At 31.6% G+C, this 20,549-nt stretch overlaps 3 protein-coding genes and 2 non-coding genes across 6 annotated transcripts; all 5 read left to right on the top strand.

Moving 5' to 3' along the window:
• The first annotated feature begins 28 nt into the window (after window positions 1–28).
• LOC114382589 (cold-regulated 413 plasma membrane protein 2-like) lies at window positions 29–3,053 on the top strand. The gene is made up of 4 exons (XM_028342118.1): window positions 29–635; window positions 1,264–1,371; window positions 1,513–1,583; window positions 2,500–3,053. Exons 1-4 carry the CDS (start codon window positions 454–456, stop codon window positions 2,745–2,747), a joined length of 609 nt encoding a protein of 202 aa, XP_028197919.1. The 5' UTR covers window positions 29–453; the 3' UTR covers window positions 2,748–3,053.
• A 698-nt stretch (window positions 3,054–3,751) lies between these two features.
• LOC114404531 lies at window positions 3,752–3,835 on the top strand. Its single transcript, XR_003665026.1, has one exon. It is a non-coding gene; the product is annotated as a small nucleolar RNA SNOR75 (small nucleolar RNA).
• Window positions 3,836–3,906: 71 nt separating this feature from the next.
• On the top strand, window positions 3,907–3,983 carry LOC114404347. The gene has a single exon (XR_003664936.1). It is a non-coding gene; the product is annotated as a small nucleolar RNA Z105 (small nucleolar RNA).
• Window positions 3,984–8,048: 4,065 nt separating this feature from the next.
• Window positions 8,049–10,600, top strand: LOC114382569 (oxygen-evolving enhancer protein 1, chloroplastic-like). Its single transcript, XM_028342084.1, has 2 exons — window positions 8,049–8,544; window positions 9,516–10,600. The coding sequence occupies exons 1-2, from the start codon at window positions 8,323–8,325 to the stop codon at window positions 10,272–10,274; spliced, it is 981 nt and encodes a 326-aa protein (XP_028197885.1). The 5' UTR covers window positions 8,049–8,322; the 3' UTR covers window positions 10,275–10,600.
• Window positions 10,601–17,427: 6,827 nt separating this feature from the next.
• LOC114382558 (CASP-like protein ARALYDRAFT_485429) lies at window positions 17,428–19,720 on the top strand. Of its 2 annotated transcripts, none has more exons than XM_028342064.1 (3): window positions 17,428–17,755; window positions 19,120–19,252; window positions 19,347–19,720. In XM_028342064.1, exons 1-3 carry the CDS (start codon window positions 17,586–17,588, stop codon window positions 19,539–19,541), a joined length of 498 nt encoding a protein of 165 aa, XP_028197865.1. In that variant the 5' UTR covers window positions 17,428–17,585; the 3' UTR covers window positions 19,542–19,720. The 2 variants fall into 2 exon arrangements, with proteins under 2 accessions (XP_028197865.1, XP_028197874.1); XM_028342073.1 differs by having other exon boundaries at window positions 17,429–17,755; window positions 19,331–19,720.
• The last annotated feature ends 829 nt before the right edge of the window (window positions 19,721–20,549 follow it).

The following is a 20,549-nucleotide window of genomic DNA, read 5'->3' as shown; positions in this document are numbered from 1 at the left end:
CACACCATATTAATATAATATACTACTGTTATTGTAATTGTTACGACATTTTGCAACATGAGAAACAAAGTGCCATTGTGGTGCATGCATGACAGCACAGTCACCCCACCCCCAAGGAATGAAATGCAATGTGCATCACAAACCCGTAATATGACATGGTAAACCTATGAAAAAAGTCAAAGCCAAGAAACAAGCGGGAAAAAAGTCAAAGCCAAGAAACAAGTGGAAAAAAAGTGAAGAAGATCCGAAAGTTCGCATCGTTTTACATTCCCTGACCATTGGTTGAAACTTTGAATTATGACCTCTCATAACAACATAAGATTAATTCCAGAGTTACTTACTTTAAAGTACACCCCAAACTACGGTTATATATAAATATTTCTCACTTGTTATTATTATAGTACACTATTAAAAGAGAACCTCAATAACGTAGTGAATTGTGAGTGAAGCACGATGGGCAGAATATTACAAGAATATGTGGCTATGAAAACGGATGCTGTTGTTGCTAGTTTAATCGATTCCGATATACAAGAGCTCAAGGTTGCAGCCAAGAAGCTCCTCCACGATGCCACCATGCTAGGAGGCAAAGGCTTTGGCACTTCTTTTTTTAAATGGATTGCTTCCTTTGCTGCCATGTAAGTTCCATTTTCATTCTATTTACCAACCTATACGTTGTTTGTCTATGAAGGAAAAAACTACGAAAAATGCTAACTATATTTTCAATATACTCCTTCTAAAACATTCTCTATTTTTCGATTATTCAATAAATTTTAAGTAATAAAAAAATGTGTTATGTCAGAGAATATGTTATTAAGACTCTTCAAAATCATTAGCTTTAGGAGAAATGAAAATTAGTCCCTTCATAAGGTTTCACAGACGGTTGGCTTAGAAAATGACATATGGAAGAAGAAAAAAATACCCCCTCCACTTCTTATTATAGGAACCAAATTAAAAGTATTTTTTTTTTTTTTTATAAGATTCAATCTAAAATATCTTTTATATTAATTTTTTTTACATAAATCAGTTGAGACCAAGTTGCTAGAATTTAAATTTTAAAGTTCAAATTCATCACATGAAATAGAAAAATTTAAATTAATTAAGGATTAAAAATACATTTTTCTGAAGAAAAAAAAAAAGGAATGCATCTTATATCATATCTTAATTCTTTAATCAAGGATCGATATACAAATCATTGACAAGTTGTTGATCAGTGACCAACTTAAGGAGGATTTTTTTATTAATTAAGGAAAATAATTGTTTCAGTTATTTACTGATACTGGATAGCACAAACTGGAGGACAAATATGCTGACAGCGTTATTAGTGCCTTACATATTCTTCAGTTTTCCCGAGTCATTGTTCCACTTCTTAAGGTAATTAACAACGACGTTTGGCATATTAATTAGTCTTCCTTTCTTTTGTTTTCGCTTTACCAAATTATTTTCCCTTCTTTCATACAATATTTAGTTATACATTGATTGACTTAAAATTCATCATTAATTTCTATCTTTCAGAGGAGAAGTTGGAAAATGGATTGCATTCATCGCAGTCGTGCTGAGGCTTTTCTTCCCTAGACATTTTCCTGGTATGCTTAACTTGCAATGCCTAACACATTTATGCATTTTAATTACCTAAATATCATACTTCAGTGGTATGAACATTTCAGTTGGGTCAATCTAATTCAACAACATTGACAATTCATAAATTGTTCAAACTCAACTTATCAAATATTGGATTAAATTCATTTTGTTTCAGTAAATGAAATTTGTTTTTCAGAAGATAAATGAAAAAAAATTAAACTTTAATTTTAAATTTTATTGTATAACACATAAGCTCGTTGTGTGTGAGAGAGAGGGGGTGGGTGGGTGAAATGTTAATTTTATATGAAATAAATAAATTCAATAAATTGTAATTTTATCTTCAAAATTTATCATCACATAGTTTTTATATTCCAATATTTATTTATTTATTTATTTTCTCTTCTAACTCTTATCTCATTTTCTAATATGAAAATGTTCATTATAAAGATACTAAATTAAACGATAGTACTTGAAGAATATATATTTAATAAATTAAGAAGTATCAAGTATAAAGAAACTAAACAAGTGAAACTTAGGTTTAACATTTTTCTAATAGGTCAATTATTTCTTTTAAATAATCGACTCAATATTGAACTTAATTTATTTAATTCACTTCACTTATTTTTGCCTTTACTCGCAATAAATTATAATCATAAATAACTATTTATCTATGATCTCGATTAATTTTTATGTGTCTATGATCTCAACCAATTTTTATATCAGATGCATTTTTTATTTAAAAAATTTAATAACACTTAATTATGGATCATACCAAAATTAGTGAAAACATAGGTGAGGTAATATTACCTAATAATATCTTCTTACTAGCTCACATATACATGCGTATTGACTTTTGCCTTCTAGTAAAGTACTTAATTAATTAACTGCTGTTTTGAATGGGTTTGGAATCGATCCATGCAGATTGGTTGGAAATACCTGGATCAATGATTCTTATTTTGACAGTGGCCCCAGACATCTTTGCTCACAGATTAAGGAATAACTGGATTGGATTAGCGATTGATCTTTTCATTGGTTCTTACCTACTACAACAACATATCAGGGCTACCGGTGGATTCAAAAATTCTTTCACACAGAAACATGGAATATCAAATACTCTTGGCATCCTCTTCCTCATAGTCTATCCTATTTGTGCATTCATTATTCATTAAGTATATAGCATGATTGACATCAAAGGAAAAAATTACAAATCATTATAGTATAGTTGGCGATTATGTGTAATCTGTCAGGAAATAAATTTGTAGATGGTAGAGTTTGATACCACCCTAGACAAAAGAACTCCATTACTTAGCTTCTTACCCACACCAATGCAGAGTTTATAGTAAATTATCCCCCCAAAAAAAAACTGTGTTAACATTGCACTTAGAAATCCTGGAAAGTTCTCCTCACTACAATTTTATAGAATATTCAGGCAAAATAGTAAATAATCAATTCGATTAATTTGTTTGAACTTTCATTGATGGAAAAAAGTCATCAATTTTTATTGATGGAAAAGAGTAATCAAGATCTATTCCTTTGAGAGATGATATGAACTACTACATCATAATTAAATTACTAACTTCTAGATTAAATTTAACGTGAAATAAAGGTAATGTATATTTGAAAATACTTTTTTCTTTATAATTTATAACTATTAATAAAGATAATTATCTCTTTTGGTATATATGTATTTTATCCCTAAATTAACCTTTAATGTATATAGTTATTTTCATTTTCTTTTTAAACTTTCAAAAATCTAAATGCTGTTTAAGTATTTTTTTTTCTTTTTATTTTATAGTTTATTGCAATAATCATAATTTCTCTCTCTTGAGTCAAAGCCGAAAATTGTCTAACTTTCTTAGGCCTAATAAGTTTTGAATACCACCAGCCCATTCAATCCTCACGGCCCAATAAGTGGACCCATTGGCATTAAACCCTTATAACCGTGCCAAACCCTAAATCTCTACTCACAATCACAGACCCCTTCGCCTATAAAACTGAAACGGGGGATTTTGGGTTTTCAATTCACGGCGCAGGGAGCGTTGCAACTGTTTCATCTCTATAATTCCTTTTAGTCTTTTCATCTTTTTCTACTTTCTTTTTTCTTATGTGTATTTGATTTGATTGATAGTGCTTTTTATGGATCGATTTTGTTGAACATACGAAGGTGTGGTTTTCTCGGTGATGATCAAATAATGATGACGAGTCCGATCCATTCTTAACAATTCTGACGACAAATCGAGGCATTTGTCTGAGAGGATTCCACTCTTCCATTTCGTATTTTTTCAATTTGTTTATTTTTTTTTAATTTTTAATTTTCTTATTTATTACTTGGCATTGTGATGATAGTTTTGAATGTTTTCATATGATTATTCATATGATGAATACAATCCTCCTACTCATTCTGAATGCCATCTTTATTAATTCTTCTTCAATTTTATTTTTTTTATTGTTTCCTAGAGAATGGAGAATTGTGTGGCGGTGATGATATTTATTATATTACATGTGTTAAGTTTTTTATGATTTTGTTTCAAGCACTTTCGATCCACTCTTTTCTCTTACTCAGAACGTTACTTTAAATTTTGAGGCAGAAAATTTTAATCGGTTTTTATTTCTTAAAATCTTTTTGATTGTTCACTTTTTCGCAAATTTGCAGCGCAAGTTCAAACTGAAAAGTATAAGGGCGTCCATTCGTTGTTGTCATGTTCTTTGTTTATTGTGGTTCTTGTATATATATATTTAAAAAAAAATAGACTTTGAAAAATTTATTCTTTGGATATGAAAAACATGTAATCTTATTGAATCCCAACTGAATGTTCGGTAGAGTGAAAATAAAAAAGATAAGGGTGAAAAAAGATAAGAATTTTGAATTAAAGGAAACACTAGTAGAATGAGTGTCACGGAATTTTAATTGTATTTCATTAAAGCATTTGTATCAATTATACTTTTATTTTAATACTTTCGAGGACTTAAGTGTGATGTCCAAACACATTTACTTAAACCCAATATACAAACAAAAATTTTAATTGTTGTTCATTTTAAAAGATCTTCATTTCTGAAACCCGAGAAAAAAATTGTGTTGCATTAAGCATTATATATTGATACGCAGAAATAATAAATAAACAACAATAATGCATTTAACATAGAGACATAAATCAAATGTATCAAGTACAACTATAATAAAATACCATTTGATGGACATGATCATGGCATGTGGCCATCAACATCAATACATAAGCAATCCATCCCATACACCAAAACCATAACAGAGCAATCCTAGATAACACTATTGGTTAACTCTTGGTCCTCTCTCTTGAATGATCCTCCATTTCGTCAAAGTGATCCTATAAAAGGTATGACTGCATTGCTTGACCCCCAAGAAAGAGTAGTAGGGTGTAGTACTGCAATGAATTAGCAACACCCTATTGAGATTGATGATGAGGGACCTACTTCGTTTTCGTCTGATTCTACAACAGACAGAGTTTACTCCATAGGAACTCTACCCTTCATCCACAGAAGAGCTTAATAGTTTACTGCAAAACTCCCTGCTACTCCTTTCGCCGATGTGGAAGGCTATTCAGGAGACGACCAGTGGGGGGACTAAAAGTTAGCTAGTTGTATGAGATCAGTGAGTTGATTGGATCTTTTGGTTGGTGTTGATGACTACAATGATTGTGTCATGAATAATGATGATATGTTATTTTTAGTTGTATTTTCTACTATATGGATAAAGGCTATCCCATATGTTATTTCCTCTTTCTGTTTTAGATTATATAATGTTTAAGGTTTTGACACATGCATTTAGGAAGGTAATTAATTTGTTTCAAGAAGAATTGAAAATTAAGAAATGGTAAAGATTAAAATTTGGAGAATAAATTATAGAGAGAGAATATGATTTAGAAAATGATAGATTGACAAGAAAATAGATGACTTTTATTGAAAAGTAGGTGAGATCATATGCATTACTATCTTGTAGACTTTTGACCTAATGGTCAAATTCCATGATTTTTACATGTGTATGTGAAATTTTAAATGTTTATCTACCATTTTTGCACTTGTCTTTAGAATATAGTCTGATAATTGTAAAAAATTGCATCTAGATAACTTTTCGATGGTGCTTATGAGAAACAACTGTTACTCCTCGTTCATATTGCACATTCAAGGTCTTCATTGTCTCATCCACTACTTAGGAAAGTGTATTCAATTGACATTTTAAAAGACTTTTTTTTTGATAAAAAAGTCTTAAGATATTCAATCAAGATTTTTAAATAATAAAAATAATTTTTATGGTATTCAATCAAGATTATTAAGATTTTTTTAAAAATTTAATAAAATTTGTTAGTATTTAATTAAGATTTTTTACAACTTAAAAAAAATCTTCTGATATTCAAAAATATACAATTTTTTATGAATTCTTTCATGAATTTTATTAGATTTTTTTAGTAGCAAATACATATTAAACAATTTCACAATTTCATCCAAATTCTTCCGATTTCATGAAATTTTCTTTCTTTCTTTTCTCGCTAATTGACTTTTCTTTTCAAATTACACAATCTCTTGTTTTTTGTTGGAAGCAATAAACATTTATAATTTGTTTTATTTTTTTGATCAATGGTCAACATGTATATAATATGTGATATGAGAAATCTTTCCCATTCTTTGAAGTTGAGATATCTTGATTATGTACTTATGCATATAAATGAACACAAATATATATGAACTAACATGAAAAATATATAATTTTAATGAATGTGAGAAGTTGACTTAAGTGGATAAATATATAAATGAGATTTGAAATAATTTTTGAATATGTTTTTTGTTTGGTGAGTTCATTAGTGTGGGAATGACTATAAGCATTCATGTTACATTATAGTACATAATTTTTAACAATTAACATGATTGATAATTGAAAAAGAATGAATCTAATGTGCTTGTAAATACTCTAAGAGAAATTGGTTTGTTATGTAGCAGGTTTAATGTTTTTTTGTATAAAATGATTTTTATTTAAAATGTTATGTGAACAAAATCCATGGATCTTTATTAATAATTTTGAATGTTTTTTTTAAAATTTATAAAATCTTTTAAAATTTTAAAAATTCATAATGTCCTTTCAAATCTTATGAACTTATATTTTGTAAATTCATTAAAATTTGAACTATAAAATTCTAATCATAAAAGTTTTCTAAAAATATTAAAAACCATTACATTCTTATAAATTTTTAAAAAATCCACATGATTTTTTAAGCTAAAATAATATTTTAAAATCTTAATCCAACACATTTTTAATCATTTTTTTTACTTTAAACTTCATCATATTCTCGAAGGACAAATTTTTGAGGAATATACTTTTCGAGAAAGATAATTTTTGATGAATTATAATATTATGTTTTCACACCTTGAAAACACTTCCCGTTGCCTTCAAAGAACTTAGAAAATTTCACACCAACTCACTTTTCGAGGAAGACAAATTGGAAAAATTTTGATATTATGTTTTAATACTCAAAAAATATTTCCTCTTGTATTCATGGGATGTAAACTTAATGGATTTTTGCAGAAAATCGTTTTCAATGATTCTTAAAAAAATATACAAATTAACTTAATACCCTTAAGAGACGCTCCCAAAAAAATGTTTACTCAAAACATTTCGAGAGTGAACTTTTTTTTAAAATCAATTTTGGTCAAAGTAAAATATCAAAAAATATTTTAACACTTAATCAAAATAATGTCATGAAATACTTAATCGAGATGGTCTACTTACTCGAAAATGGTGGCATCAGCACTTATATAATAATTTTATTGTTGACTTATTTTTTATTATTTTTTTAAAAATACACTTCAAAATTAAAGATTATTCTATGGTTTAAGAAACATTTTTCTAAGGGTAAAGACTTGCATAAATCACTACTAAATGTGTAGATGAATTAATATGATTTCTTTTTTTAACATGTGATTTTAAATTTAAGTATGAAAAATACAATTATATTAAATATTTAGAATTTTTTCAATGTCTTAATAGTCCTATTTGACTAGCAAAATTGTCTCAAAAGATACTTCATTCTCTAAAAGAAAAAAAAAAGCTTGCATAAATTAATATTTTTTGTAATTTGAATTTTTGACTCTGTTAGAATCCTGTAAAATTCTTACAAGTTCCGTTCCTTTAGATTAACTATAAAATTAATTTATATTTAATATTTTATTGGATCTCAAATGTTTCACTAACTAGTATCAAAAAAAAGTTTTTACACATTTAAAAAGTATATGAGATTAAATTTAAAAATCATAAATGAGAACATTTTTACACATTCTAATAAAAGTTCTTTTTTGCCTTTTACCTCCTTAACCGTTGTTTAGCATTTGTCTACCTTATTTTTTACCACGTTGCTTCCCTAACAAACAAAATGCATGGTTTGTGTTTGGGATCCATCATATCATGTTGCTCCTGATTTTGAAAGGTCTGAGTTTGTGGTGGGTGGCATCTTAGTCAGCAAAACTCTGACAGAAAGACGAAAGTATCTTTATCCCAATTGAGAAGAATGCAACGTGGCAACCAAGAGAACCATTTGCATTAGCATGAATCATCCAATAAGAGATCACCTTATCCTATTCGCTATCTTACTCAACCCACCATAGCCACCAAATAATTGTACTCTCTCCACTCTTCATTCTCCACCAACACAAAAACACTTGCAAACTAGTTTTGTTTTTGGAACATATCGCATTACATTACATTAGATTGGTGGCAAAGCAATGGCATCGTCACTACAAGCAGCAGCTACTTTCATGCAACCCACCAAGTTTTTGCAGCTAAAGTCTACTCAGGCCATATCTAAGGCTTTTGGTTTGGAACCTGCTGGAGTTAATAAGGTCACATGCTCCCTTCAGGCTGATCTTAAGGACTTGGCTCACAAGTGTGTTGATGCTACCAAAATTGCAGGCTTTGCCCTTGCCACCTCTGCTCTCGTTGTTTCTGTATGTTGCCTTGCTTTTCTTCCAAATTCCAATTTCATACTATAATCTATTATCATTAACTATCACATGAACTCACAAATATTAAGGTTAGGTTAGGCCTAGGAGCACCCATGTCCCTTCACCTTCGTTGTCAAATTTTGATTTTTTTTTTCTCTTTTTCTTTTTCGTTATTGTAGGATTTGTTCTATGAAGGATCTTCTGGTTTGTAAGTGGTAACCGTCAATTTGATTAAGGATGCCAATGACATATGTTGTATTAGAATTATCAAATGATACTAATATCATTAATTAAATTTTGTCTTATAACATCCCACTAACAAAAACTAGCAACTAATATTTGTGAATAAAAAAAAAATTGTCTTATGACAATATTCAGCATAAGAGCTTTATGATCCCAGGCCTGGGGTTTGTAGTCTAATCCACATATCTTTACCAAAGCCAGTGCAAGGAATTCACTGCCAGTGTCAAGCATAGGACTCAACCTTGTAAATACCAACTTAGATTACTAATTGATTTGTTGTAGTTGATGAGACGAATTTACTAATGGCATGCTGAGTTTATTTACGAAGTAAATAGTCAAATTAGTCCGTATAGGATCTAACCCTAGTCATATTAAACCCTCAATGACTTAAATTACACTTGAAGTCCTTGAATATGCATTCTTTGGTCCAGTCAGTCCTCATGTAACAAGTTTAGGAGACTAATTGAACAGATCTAATACATTCATTGAGGATTAATTTAATGATTAAATGCATATTTAGGAGCCAGATATGTAATTTCCATCATAAGCTAGTTATTGATTGAAATTTATTAAAACTCAGCAAATCATATATATAATGAGTCTAACACATGATTTGGTAAGTCCTGGAAAAATTTTGAAAGCTTTAGAAAAAGGTGTTGTTAACAACATGAGTGAGTGGTATTTCTGTTCATTACTATTGGCAATGTACATGAATGACTAAGAAAATTCAGGGGGCAAGTGCTGAAGGAGTACCAAAGCGGCTAACCTTTGACGAAATCCAGAGCAAGACCTACTTGGAAGTGAAGGGGACAGGAACAGCAAACCAGTGTCCAACAATTGATGGTGGATTGGAGTCATTTGCCTTCAAGCAAGGGAAATACAATGCCAAGAAGTTCTGCCTTGAGCCAACTTCATTCACAGTGAAGGCAGAGGGTGTGGCCAAGAACGCTCCCCCTGAGTTCCAAAACACAAAGCTCATGACACGTTTGACCTACACTCTTGATGAGATTGAGGGACCCTTTGAGGTGTCTTCTGATGGCACTGTGAAGTTTGAGGAGAAAGATGGAATTGACTATGCGGCCGTCACAGTCCAGCTACCGGGAGGCGAACGTGTTCCGTTCCTCTTCACCATCAAGCAGTTGGTGGCATCAGGGAAGCCAGACAGCTTTAGTGGAGAGTTTCTGGTCCCATCATACCGTGGAAGCTCTTTCTTGGACCCCAAGGGAAGAGGTGCCTCTACAGGTTATGACAATGCAGTTGCTTTGCCTGCTGGTGGAAGAGGAGATGAGGAGGAACTTGCCAAGGAAAACAACAAGAGTGCCTCATCATCCAAGGGGAAAATCACCTTCAGTGTCACCAAGACCAAGCCTGAGACCGGCGAGGTTATCGGTGTGTTCCAGAGTCTTCAGCCGTCCGACACTGATTTGGGAGCAAAGGCTCCAAAGGATGTCAAGATCCAGGGTATCTGGTATGCTCAGCTTGAGTCATAGAGTGTTTTTTTTTGTTTTTTTTTTTTTCATGCCTTTGTTTTCTTGTAACTCCATGCTGTTGCTGCATTATCATCCCTTGACCCAACTTTCCTAGCACAATGAGAGTACTGTCATATGGTTGTACATTAACGACCTCCAATTACAATGCTTAAAATTTCAAGGTTTAAATTGATGGTGTGTGTGAGTTTTGGAGCTCAAGTTTTTACTAGTTGGAATTGCATTGTGTTATGTGTTTTATTACACCTAATATGCAAGTAACTAGGGAAACACTGTATTTGAAATGGATTGCAATTGATCCTTGGAGAGAACTCAGCTTTGTCATCCTATGTACTTGAGAATATGAAACTATTCTTTCCTTCTTGTGCTATATTCGGAAGATTGACAATACTAAACATTTTATGTTCATGATAACATGTTTTCAAGTAAATCAGGTAATTAGATTATAGCTTATAGAAAGGAGCATTTGACAGACAAACAATACCCAAATTGCTGAAATATAGCATGAACTAGCATGGTGGTCGATGAAATGTTACACTGATTCATTTAGCATCGCTTAGATCACGATAGTTGTAGAATATGTATATTCGGTTTACCTTGATTAAAAAAGGTTGCTTAATTTTTTGTTGTCAGTTTCTAGAGGCGACTTTTAAAAACTAAGTAGTTATTTCTTAAAAAAAAAAAATCTCAACCAAACCAAACTTGTGCTAACCAACATGGTGTAACACAACTGAACTGACAAATAATAGTTTTTAAGCATGTGGTTAAGACTTTAATCCTTAGGTTTGTGTATACGGAAGAACATCTATTAAGAGAGGTCAATTCTCTTAATACCTCAAAAGATTAATTTTTACTCTAAATTGAGCCGTATGCTGTATTCAACAATAGAAAAACGTGGCAAGTATCAATCATTTCCGTTTATGCCTTTAAAAAACATGACGGTTACCTCCTATGTCTCATATTTTGCTTCCTACACCTTCATTGTATTAAGAAAAGTTCAATCCATAATATAATTCTACATTACGGAAATTTGATTTTAGATTGGACTTTTCATTCTGCAATGGTGCAGGAAGGAAAATATGGAGGTGATGAAGTTTCACTCAAAAACAAAAAGGTAATCTAAACATTTAGCATATCAACATTAAGAAGGACAAGCGGAAAAAATTGAGAAAACTACTTTTTTTTTTCTGTGAAGAGAATATTGAAGTTCAAAATTTTGTTAAATAAATAAATATTTATCTAATTTTTGCAATTATGCTTAGCCAATTAATGTTATTAAATTTTTTATTTACTAAAGAATTTTATGACATAATAATTTTGTTTTGTGTTTCATGTTTTGTTAAGGCATAAATATATACAAGAGTTACGGTAAAATCTCCAAAGATTGAGCTATACAGATTGGCTCTTCAAATAAAACTCCTAAAATTATGTTTAGACTAAAAACAAATTGATTTACATGATCACGGACTAATAATACGAGATAATATAATAATTGTACATAATTTCACAAGATTCTGTTACCTCCTGATATCTCATCATGATATCATTACCCCCCTCAAGTTGGAGCATGTAAATTACATATCCCCAACTTGCACAACAAAGAGGTGAACTGAGTGGGATCAATAGCTTTAGTAAAAATATCAGCTAATTGTACATGTGTAGGAACATAAGTAGGTGTAATATTTCCAGTGAGATACCCGTCACGAATGAAGTGGCAATCCACTTCGATATGCTTGGTGCACTCATGAAAAATTAGGTTCTTGACAATATGAAGCGCTACTTGACTGTCACAATGAAGTCGCATAGGCTGAGAATGAAAGATACCAAGACTATGGAGAAGACCTTTTAACCATTTCAATTCTCCTATTACAACTGTCATGGATCAATATTCAGTCTCAACAGAGGAGCGAAATATTATTTGTTGTTTCTTAGTTTTCCATGAAATTGAAGAAGATCCAAGTAGAACAAACCATCCGATAAGGGGCCTACGAGTTAAAGAACATCCAGCCCAATCAGAGTCACACCAACCAGATAGTTGCAAGTCACAATCATTACGCTACAAAACACCCTGTCCTGGATTCCCTTTCAGATATCGAATAACACGGAGAGCAGCCTCCCAATGGGCCTCTTTAGGTGCCTGCATAAATTGAGACAACACATGCACACAGTATGAAAGCTTGGATTTGGTAAAACAGAGGTAAATGAGACAACCTACTAACCACCTATACTGATCAGGATGAGGAAAAGGCAAGTCAGCTGCAAGTTCCAGATGATGATTTTGTTCAATTGACACATTTGATGGCTTAGCTCCCAGAAGTCTAGCTTCGGCTATAATGTCCAAAGCATATTTGCGTTGACAAAGAAAGATACCCACGAAAGATCGCACCACTTCAACACCCAAGAAATATTTGAGGATCCCCAAGTCTTTCATGTGAAAGCAATTGTGTAAATAAGCTTTAAATTCAATGATAGCTTCATGATTATCTCCCGAAATGATTAGGTCATCAACATACACTAACACTACAAATATGTACCCTCGGTCTTTGCAAGACGAAAAGAGAATAATCAGACAGAGATTGTCGAAATCCGTAGTATTTTAGTGCAGCAAACAACTTGGCAAACCAACAACAAGGCGCCTGTTTGAGTCCATATAAGGACTTGTTGAGTTTACACACCATGCCATATTGCTAAGTAAGAAAGCCAAGAGGCGGTTTCATGTACACAACCTCCTCAAGGTCCCCGTGTAAAAATGCATTGTGCACATCCATCTGATGTAATTCCCAAGCTCGTGTAGCTGCTACGGCTATCACTGTGTGGACCGTTACCATTTTTACAACGGGTGCAAAAGTCTCTAAACTAGACTTCACATGTTTCATTCACTACATTGCTATCTTTGTGTTTTTTAACCTCAGGAATCAACTGGGTGATCTTCAAGGAAGGATGTCCCAACCGTTTGTGCCACAAGTCCATGGAATGCAAATCATCAGTTTCGTAAGCTCTCACATTTCGAACCCCTCTGAGGAAATATTGTCCACCCCTTTGTTCACCTGCTCTAATCAGTATCCTCGAAATACGATCCTGCACAACACATAACTTATCAGTGAATTGAACAACACATTTCAATTCATCCATCATTTGTGAAAAAAATATCAAATTGCAATTCAATTTAGGCACATAGAAAACATTAGTAAGTTTTACTCCTCCATCTAGCACCATGCTTCTTTTTTAATCGCTATTGTATGTTGTCTATTAGGAAGTCTAACTGAACAACTTTGAATATCTCGTAGTTCATGCATATGATTCAGATTTTCAGTCATGTGGTTGGAAGCCCCTATGTCAATTATTCATGTATTGGTATCATGTTCACACGTCATCTTGTCATTAGAGTTTATTTTTTTGAGCATTTAGTAATTCTACCCGTATTTGTCACTGCTCTGTAGTAAGCCTAGTCAAACCTGAACTGTCTCTTTCTGAGATTCTAGTGTTTGCACTTGTTTCATCATTGTGCATAACATTTGTATGCATTATTCCTCCTTTTCCTTGTCTAGTTTCGAGGTCATCGTTGAAATTCAATTCATACGGTGATGAAGTCTTCTTCACCATCTTATGTTCTTCTTGCTTATGAGACTCATTCTTAGGAGCCTCCTCTTCATGATGACTCATTCTCACAAAATTTCAAACATAACCTATTGGCTCTGATAGCACAAAGGATTTTATGATAGAATAATTATGTTCTGTGTTTCATGTTTTGCTAAGGCATAAATATATATAAGAGAGTTACAACAAAATCTTCTAAGACTGAGCTATACAGATTGATTCTCCAAATAAAACTCCTAAGATTAGGTCTAGACTAAAAATAAGTTGATTTACATGATCACAAGCTAATATTACGAGATAATATAATAATTGCACATAATTCCACACAAATTATGTTATATCCTGTTATCTCATCATGATATCATTATTTACTCTTTTCAATAAGAAATTATGATAGATATGACACTTAAAATATAATAATAAAAATTAATAAACTTATCACGTATATGGATGGATGATAATGTAAAAATTCCTTAGGTAGATTATTATTTCTTAAAATAATAAAAACTAAATTGTTATAATAATGTGTTAAATGAATATGAAATGTAAGAAAGAGAATGGTCTTAAATTAATAGGCATGTGAAGACTTTTCCCTGGCGCCAAGTATAGTTCCCATAGACAAAAGGAACCAATATGCTGCTCATACTAAGGCACACTTCTTCCCTCAGCTATCGAGAATGCCCAATCCTGTCGAGGTGCATAGTCCTTTGGTTTGGCCCAAGTCATTACTCATTAGAATGGAAAAAAAAATGTCATAAATGTGACAAGCTATAATGTCAATTGTGAGGTAGAAATCACTACACAGTACACAGCCTGTGTGGTGCAACACACTTCCTTCTTCTTTAATGGAATTTAAGGACCTCCAGGTGCCACTTACATTCCCTTCTTTTCTTCTTTTCTTTTTTTAACCCTCTTCTTGAACAACATTAAAATATTTTCTTATTCATCAAAGATATATCTCTTAACCTAGTCAAACACTCGTTCCTTTTGAGACAAAGAGATCATCAAAGGATGTTTTGTATCTTTCAATAAAATTTTTTTCATATATATGACTAGAAACGAGACTCCTCCAAACAACATGTTTCAAAAATTCAGTTATTTATCCGAAGAATTTGTACAATGCACGGGGTCTCTTAAGCCTCTCAACTCCCAATCAACCTTAGGCCCATTATCTGTATTCAAGGGTTCGTAGGCCCACAAGGCTACAACAGAACTTGTTTTGGTACCATATTTTTATCATGACATTGACACAATGATTTATTAAAGATATTTAATAATTTTTTAATATTAAAGTTAAAAAATGAACAGAAAAAATTAACTTCAGTTTTGTAAACATAATAATAATAATACTCCTAGTCCATGTAGTACTATAGACAGTACGAAAAAGATTTCACATGAGACTATGCACCATTGATGTACAAACAATGTGAGAAAAAAAGAAACATTCCTTTCCTCCCCTGTTCGTGCAACATTAGTACTTGTTTGCTTGTGCTTTTGATAAATCAACAACGATCCAACAAGTCAATAACCTTAAATGATTTAAGATTAGGCTTATTGGTAGTAGGCTCTAAATTCTAGATTGTATAGATTGCTCATATTTCAACTATGAAATTCATTATTGATATTTGATGGTAACTTACAATCAGAAATGCTCCAATATTACGTGATTTGCACTCAACAAGTTAGTTGCTTGCTTTCTTTCAAGTCATCGGCTTCTACACTAGGGTTGCGTTTGTTTTCGGTAATGATTTTTTATTCCTAGCTATAGTTTTTTTTTGGAAATTTTAATCATAGGAATAACATTCATCACTTAGAAATTAAAAAATTTCAATGCAATACTTAGTTTTCATGAATGAATACTTAATTATATATTTTCTTTTAAAAAAATACTAATGTCTAATGGTTTATTTATTTATATTTAAACTGTTAAGATCAAGTTTATCAAATATTCTCTATTCTTTTAATTTTTATTGTCATATATATATATATATATATATATATATATATATATATATATTACATCAAAATTTAACTTTTAAATTAATGAAAAGAAAAAATTATATATCAAAATTATATTTATAAATAGAAAAATACAATCTCAAATCTTTTCACACATTGATGTCCACAATAAATACAACCATGCCACTTCTCTATATGATTAAGCACATTATTGAAAAAAGAAATATTCTTAAACAAATTTTAGTGTTTCATTTATTTTGAAATTAGCAAGATTTCACTTTTAATAAATTAATTTTAAACTTGAAATAAATATATATTTAAATTATTTTAAAAGTTAACAAAGGGGCACCGAATTGGGTAAGAAAAAAAAAGATAGTATTTGGAAATTCCTGTGTAATAACGCTACAAAACTAGGAACTTCAAATGTTTTATTTCGAAATTTGTTTGAACGAGAAATGTTGCACTTTTTAATACAAGAAAAAGGAGAAGTAACTAGAGTGTTGATGAAACTGAAACCGAAATCCAACACACAAAAATGAAAAATCTACCGATGACACTTGAAAGTGAAGGAAATACAAGCAATCTGATCGGACCAGTCACACTGACCAATTCTATCGGGACTCATTGATCGGAGTAGTCCCACTAATTTGTAGGAGTAAAAATACAATCAATTTAATTTCATCCCATTGGATTTGGACAAATCTAATGACCCAGATCCAATTCATCTAGTTTGACTTGAATGATGAGTTTCTTTTTTTCTTGTTAATAAAAAATATTATTTTTTATTCTTTTACATTTCTATAATAGGTTAAATATTAATAATTAATTATTAAATAAAATATAATATGATCCTATAATATTTTTTTTTATTTCAATAATAATATATAATAATTTTTTATTATTATCCTGATCATGATATAATTTAATATTCATGTATTTTATATATTTTTATTAAATTTATTTACAGCCATCCATAAGTTTTATATTTAATCCTAAAAAATAAGAATTTTCTTAATAATTTATGATAATATCCAAAAATTAATTTATAATAATAAATAATTATATAATATGTATAATGTGATTATTAAAATGAATTTATTTTGATATAAAAATATGAATTGGTCATATTTTATCAGTTATATTATATATAATTTATATATATATATTAATTAGAATAGTTTAACCACATTAATACGTGATTCACCAATTCAACCTCAGATTCACGGACCCAATATTTCGATCAGTTGAATGGCTAGATCAATTTTCATAACACTATACCCAATTAGTTAAGCTATACGTATTAATATTCATTGTTGTCTTTATTATTTTGAAGTGCAATAATTATCTAGTACAGTTACTTTAGACCGAATGAAAAGTGTCATGTAGGCGAATCCAGCCAGGTACCGCGCCGACAAAACAAAACCACTGAACCTAATTCTATACGTGAAAAAAAAATTAAAGGCTGAGAAGAGCCCACACCTACTTCATGTTTAATTTTAACTATAACAAAGAAAAAGAACTCATTCCCCTTTTCAATTTCACCACCAATTTTTCAGATTAATCATCAAATTAATTAATTATCATAATTGTTCATTTATGCCTTTCGTAACTCTTACCCAAGCAAACATACACATAACATTCAGCATTCATAATTTCATAGTCCTACCTTTTTTCTTTTTTTTTTCTCTCAACGTTATTATAATACATTTTATTGTTATTATTATTATTACCACAACTCTGAAAAAGGTGGTTGAGTTGATGTTACGGGCATGTTTGGGGTTGAATTACTATGGTAGAATGGAGGAGCTGCCAGGGGCGTTTGGAAGCAGCGCCAGTTTGGCTCTCCGTTTGGGCCAAACAGTCTTTTCCACAGCTTCCCTTCTCTTCATGTGCTTGGATGTTGATTTCTATGGCTACACCGCTTTCTGGTATCTCTCTCTCACTTTGGTGCCCAATTGAGGGTCTTTCTTGTTTTGTCACTGCTCCACCAAATTTCAAGACTTTTCTCAATTTCATCATGCCCCATCAATTTTTATTTTTTAAAAAGGGCAATTTGCAAGTGATTGATTTTTTTTTTTTTTGGGGGGGGGGGTCCTATGTTTTTGTGATTTGTTGAGATTTTGATGGGTAGAAAATTGAGTTTGGGGGATCATGTAATTGTGTTTGTCATGAATTGTTTGTTGTTGCAGAAATCCAAAGTGATGGAGGATTTATGTGAGTTTGTGATGGGTGTCAGAGAGAAACATGAGTGAAGGGAAGCGGGTTGAGGATTAAAGTCAGTCAAATTGAATGGCCATGGCCTATTCAATTAAATTGTTTAGGGCTTGCACACATTCATACCAGTGTGTGTGTGGTTTATTAGCCATTAATCTGCTATAGAAAGAAAAAAAATTACATTTGTAATGGTGAGTCTGTGTTAGTGTGCTACTGATTCATTTTTCCAACTTTCGCATTGGAATTCCTCTATGACACTTCAAGGAGGGTTATTGGAAACATAAAAAACTATAAGGTTCTGATTTTGGGTCTGGGAAAGTTCAGATATTTATCTGTGAAGAGTAACTATATTGAATTGGCCTGTTAGTCCACTGCCATGTTACTGGCCTAAACCATGGAGAAAGTGTAAACATTTTTGGCATTTTAGTAGAAAAAATGAAAATGAATCATTTCAAGTTGTTTTTGTTGAACTGAACTCTTTTGATTCATTGAGTGTATTACAATTTTGCAGGCACTGTTTTTTCCATTTTTCACTTCAGTGTATTAGGATATTTAAGGAAATCAGGAAACAGTATAGAAGTAATAGGAGATTTGTAGAAGATATATTCTAATTATTTAATTAGCTGTAATTTATCCAAATCAGCATAAATTAGGTAGCTATAATCTTGTATAGATTTGTGTCTTTGATAATCAATACACACAAGTATTTTCCATTGTGAATTACTATCTATGAGAGTGTTTCTTATTTTCTAATTGCATTATCCATGTAATGCAATTTCACTGCAATTTGCAACTGTTGGTATGATAACTAAGGCGCTGGCCTAAATGATCTAGATTTTCGCTTCAACATGGTTTGATTGTGATACAAGGACATATTTCTTTGTGAAGAGTTTGTTTATATAGCAAATTTGTGTTCTAATAAAACTTACAGCAGGTAAAAGATTTGGGTATATGCATGTTTTCCCAGTTTTAAAAGTTTCATTGGCAATGTCTTGGGGTTTATCCTGTCTAGCCTGTCTTCTATGCATATGCTTCACTTGAGGTTTTCACCTTTGTCTTTGATTATGCTATTCCACAGCTATTTGGTAACCGTCATGGGTTTGGTAATTCCCTGGAGCATAACACTGTTGGTTGTAGATGCATACTCTGTCTTTATAAAATGTTTACCCCTCCAACGAAGACTCATAATGATCGTCTTTCTGGGAGACATGGTATGCACAATTTGTAACCTAAAGAACTTCAAGTCCTTGTTGTTTCCATACTATACTAATGCACTAATGATATTACAGTTTTTCTACACACCAGATTTTGTCATATCTCTCATTAGCTGCAGCGTGTTCAACAGCCAGTGTCACAGATCTCCTGCTCGATGCCGATCGATCCTATTGCCTGCAAAAGTTGTGTGGTAGATATCAATTATCTGCTGCTATGGCCTTCTTGTCTTGGTTTCTTTCATCAGCATCCTGTCTGTTTAACTTTTGGCTTTTCCCTTCTTTGTAAAATCTATCTTTCTGCTAGCTGTTGATATGTACACCAATGATAAGGGTGCAAATGACGAAGTCATTTGTTCTTGTGCAGATATTTTTTGTTTCCACGTGAATAAAATTATCATGACAACAATGTAATAAGTACTTTTCCAATGCAAGAGAAATACAAAAGTTTCAAATATTGGTTCTCAACTGGTTCCTTCTTTTATATTGTTGAAGTTTTGAACATGATGCTTAGTTGATAACAAAAGAGACTTGTGAGACCGATTGAAATGCAATAAGAGAGTTAACCCTTGATTCAAGGTAAGGCAGCCTTCAGATGACTATAACAATGACAAACTCTTATCCCATTATACGAAGTCAGCTATATGAATCACATGTTGCTATTTGGCTCGGTTAAGGCAGCCTTCAGAACGAAAGAAAATTTGATCAAATACCTTAGCCATGCTTTTTGTTTGTTGCAGAAAGATATATATGGAGGGTAGAGGGTTCTAGTCTATGAACAGGAAATAAATGCTAACAACTATGCACACACTTTCACATTGTCAGTGACATTCTCTTACGCACACTTTCTCACTGTCCTATCTTTTTGAGTTTTGGAGCAGTGGTGATAAAAACAACAGGGTATAGAGTGATTGAATGAACGGGAAATGATTTTTCTGCTCTTTGTATCATATGATTGATGTTAATAAAAATAGGTTGTATAGGAATGGATGGATTATGGAGTTAAATTTCAAGATAATTCTTATACAATAATATGTTTCAGCACATAAGTAGAAAGGAACTCATCTATGACAGACTCTGATATGATGTAAGAAAATAGGTTTGGACTTAATTTCACATTACAAAACTGATTTATAAGGTAAAGATTATTTTTCACTTATATAATTTATCTCGATATTACTTTTAGTCAATGTAAGACTTTAACTTATTTCTTTTTTGCCACAACTATCCTTTATGTTGGACTTTCAACAAGTATACATTCTCCACGGCTTTCTTTCTTTAGTCTCTTTATCTCTTT

This window comes from Glycine soja, chromosome 2 (assembly GCF_004193775.1).
Source record: "Glycine soja cultivar W05 chromosome 2, ASM419377v2, whole genome shotgun sequence".
In the NCBI taxonomy this organism is placed as follows: domain Eukaryota; kingdom Viridiplantae; phylum Streptophyta; class Magnoliopsida; order Fabales; family Fabaceae; genus Glycine; species Glycine soja.
The sequence above is the reverse complement of the archived record's forward strand: the minus strand, read 5'-3'. Positions and strand labels throughout refer to the sequence as shown.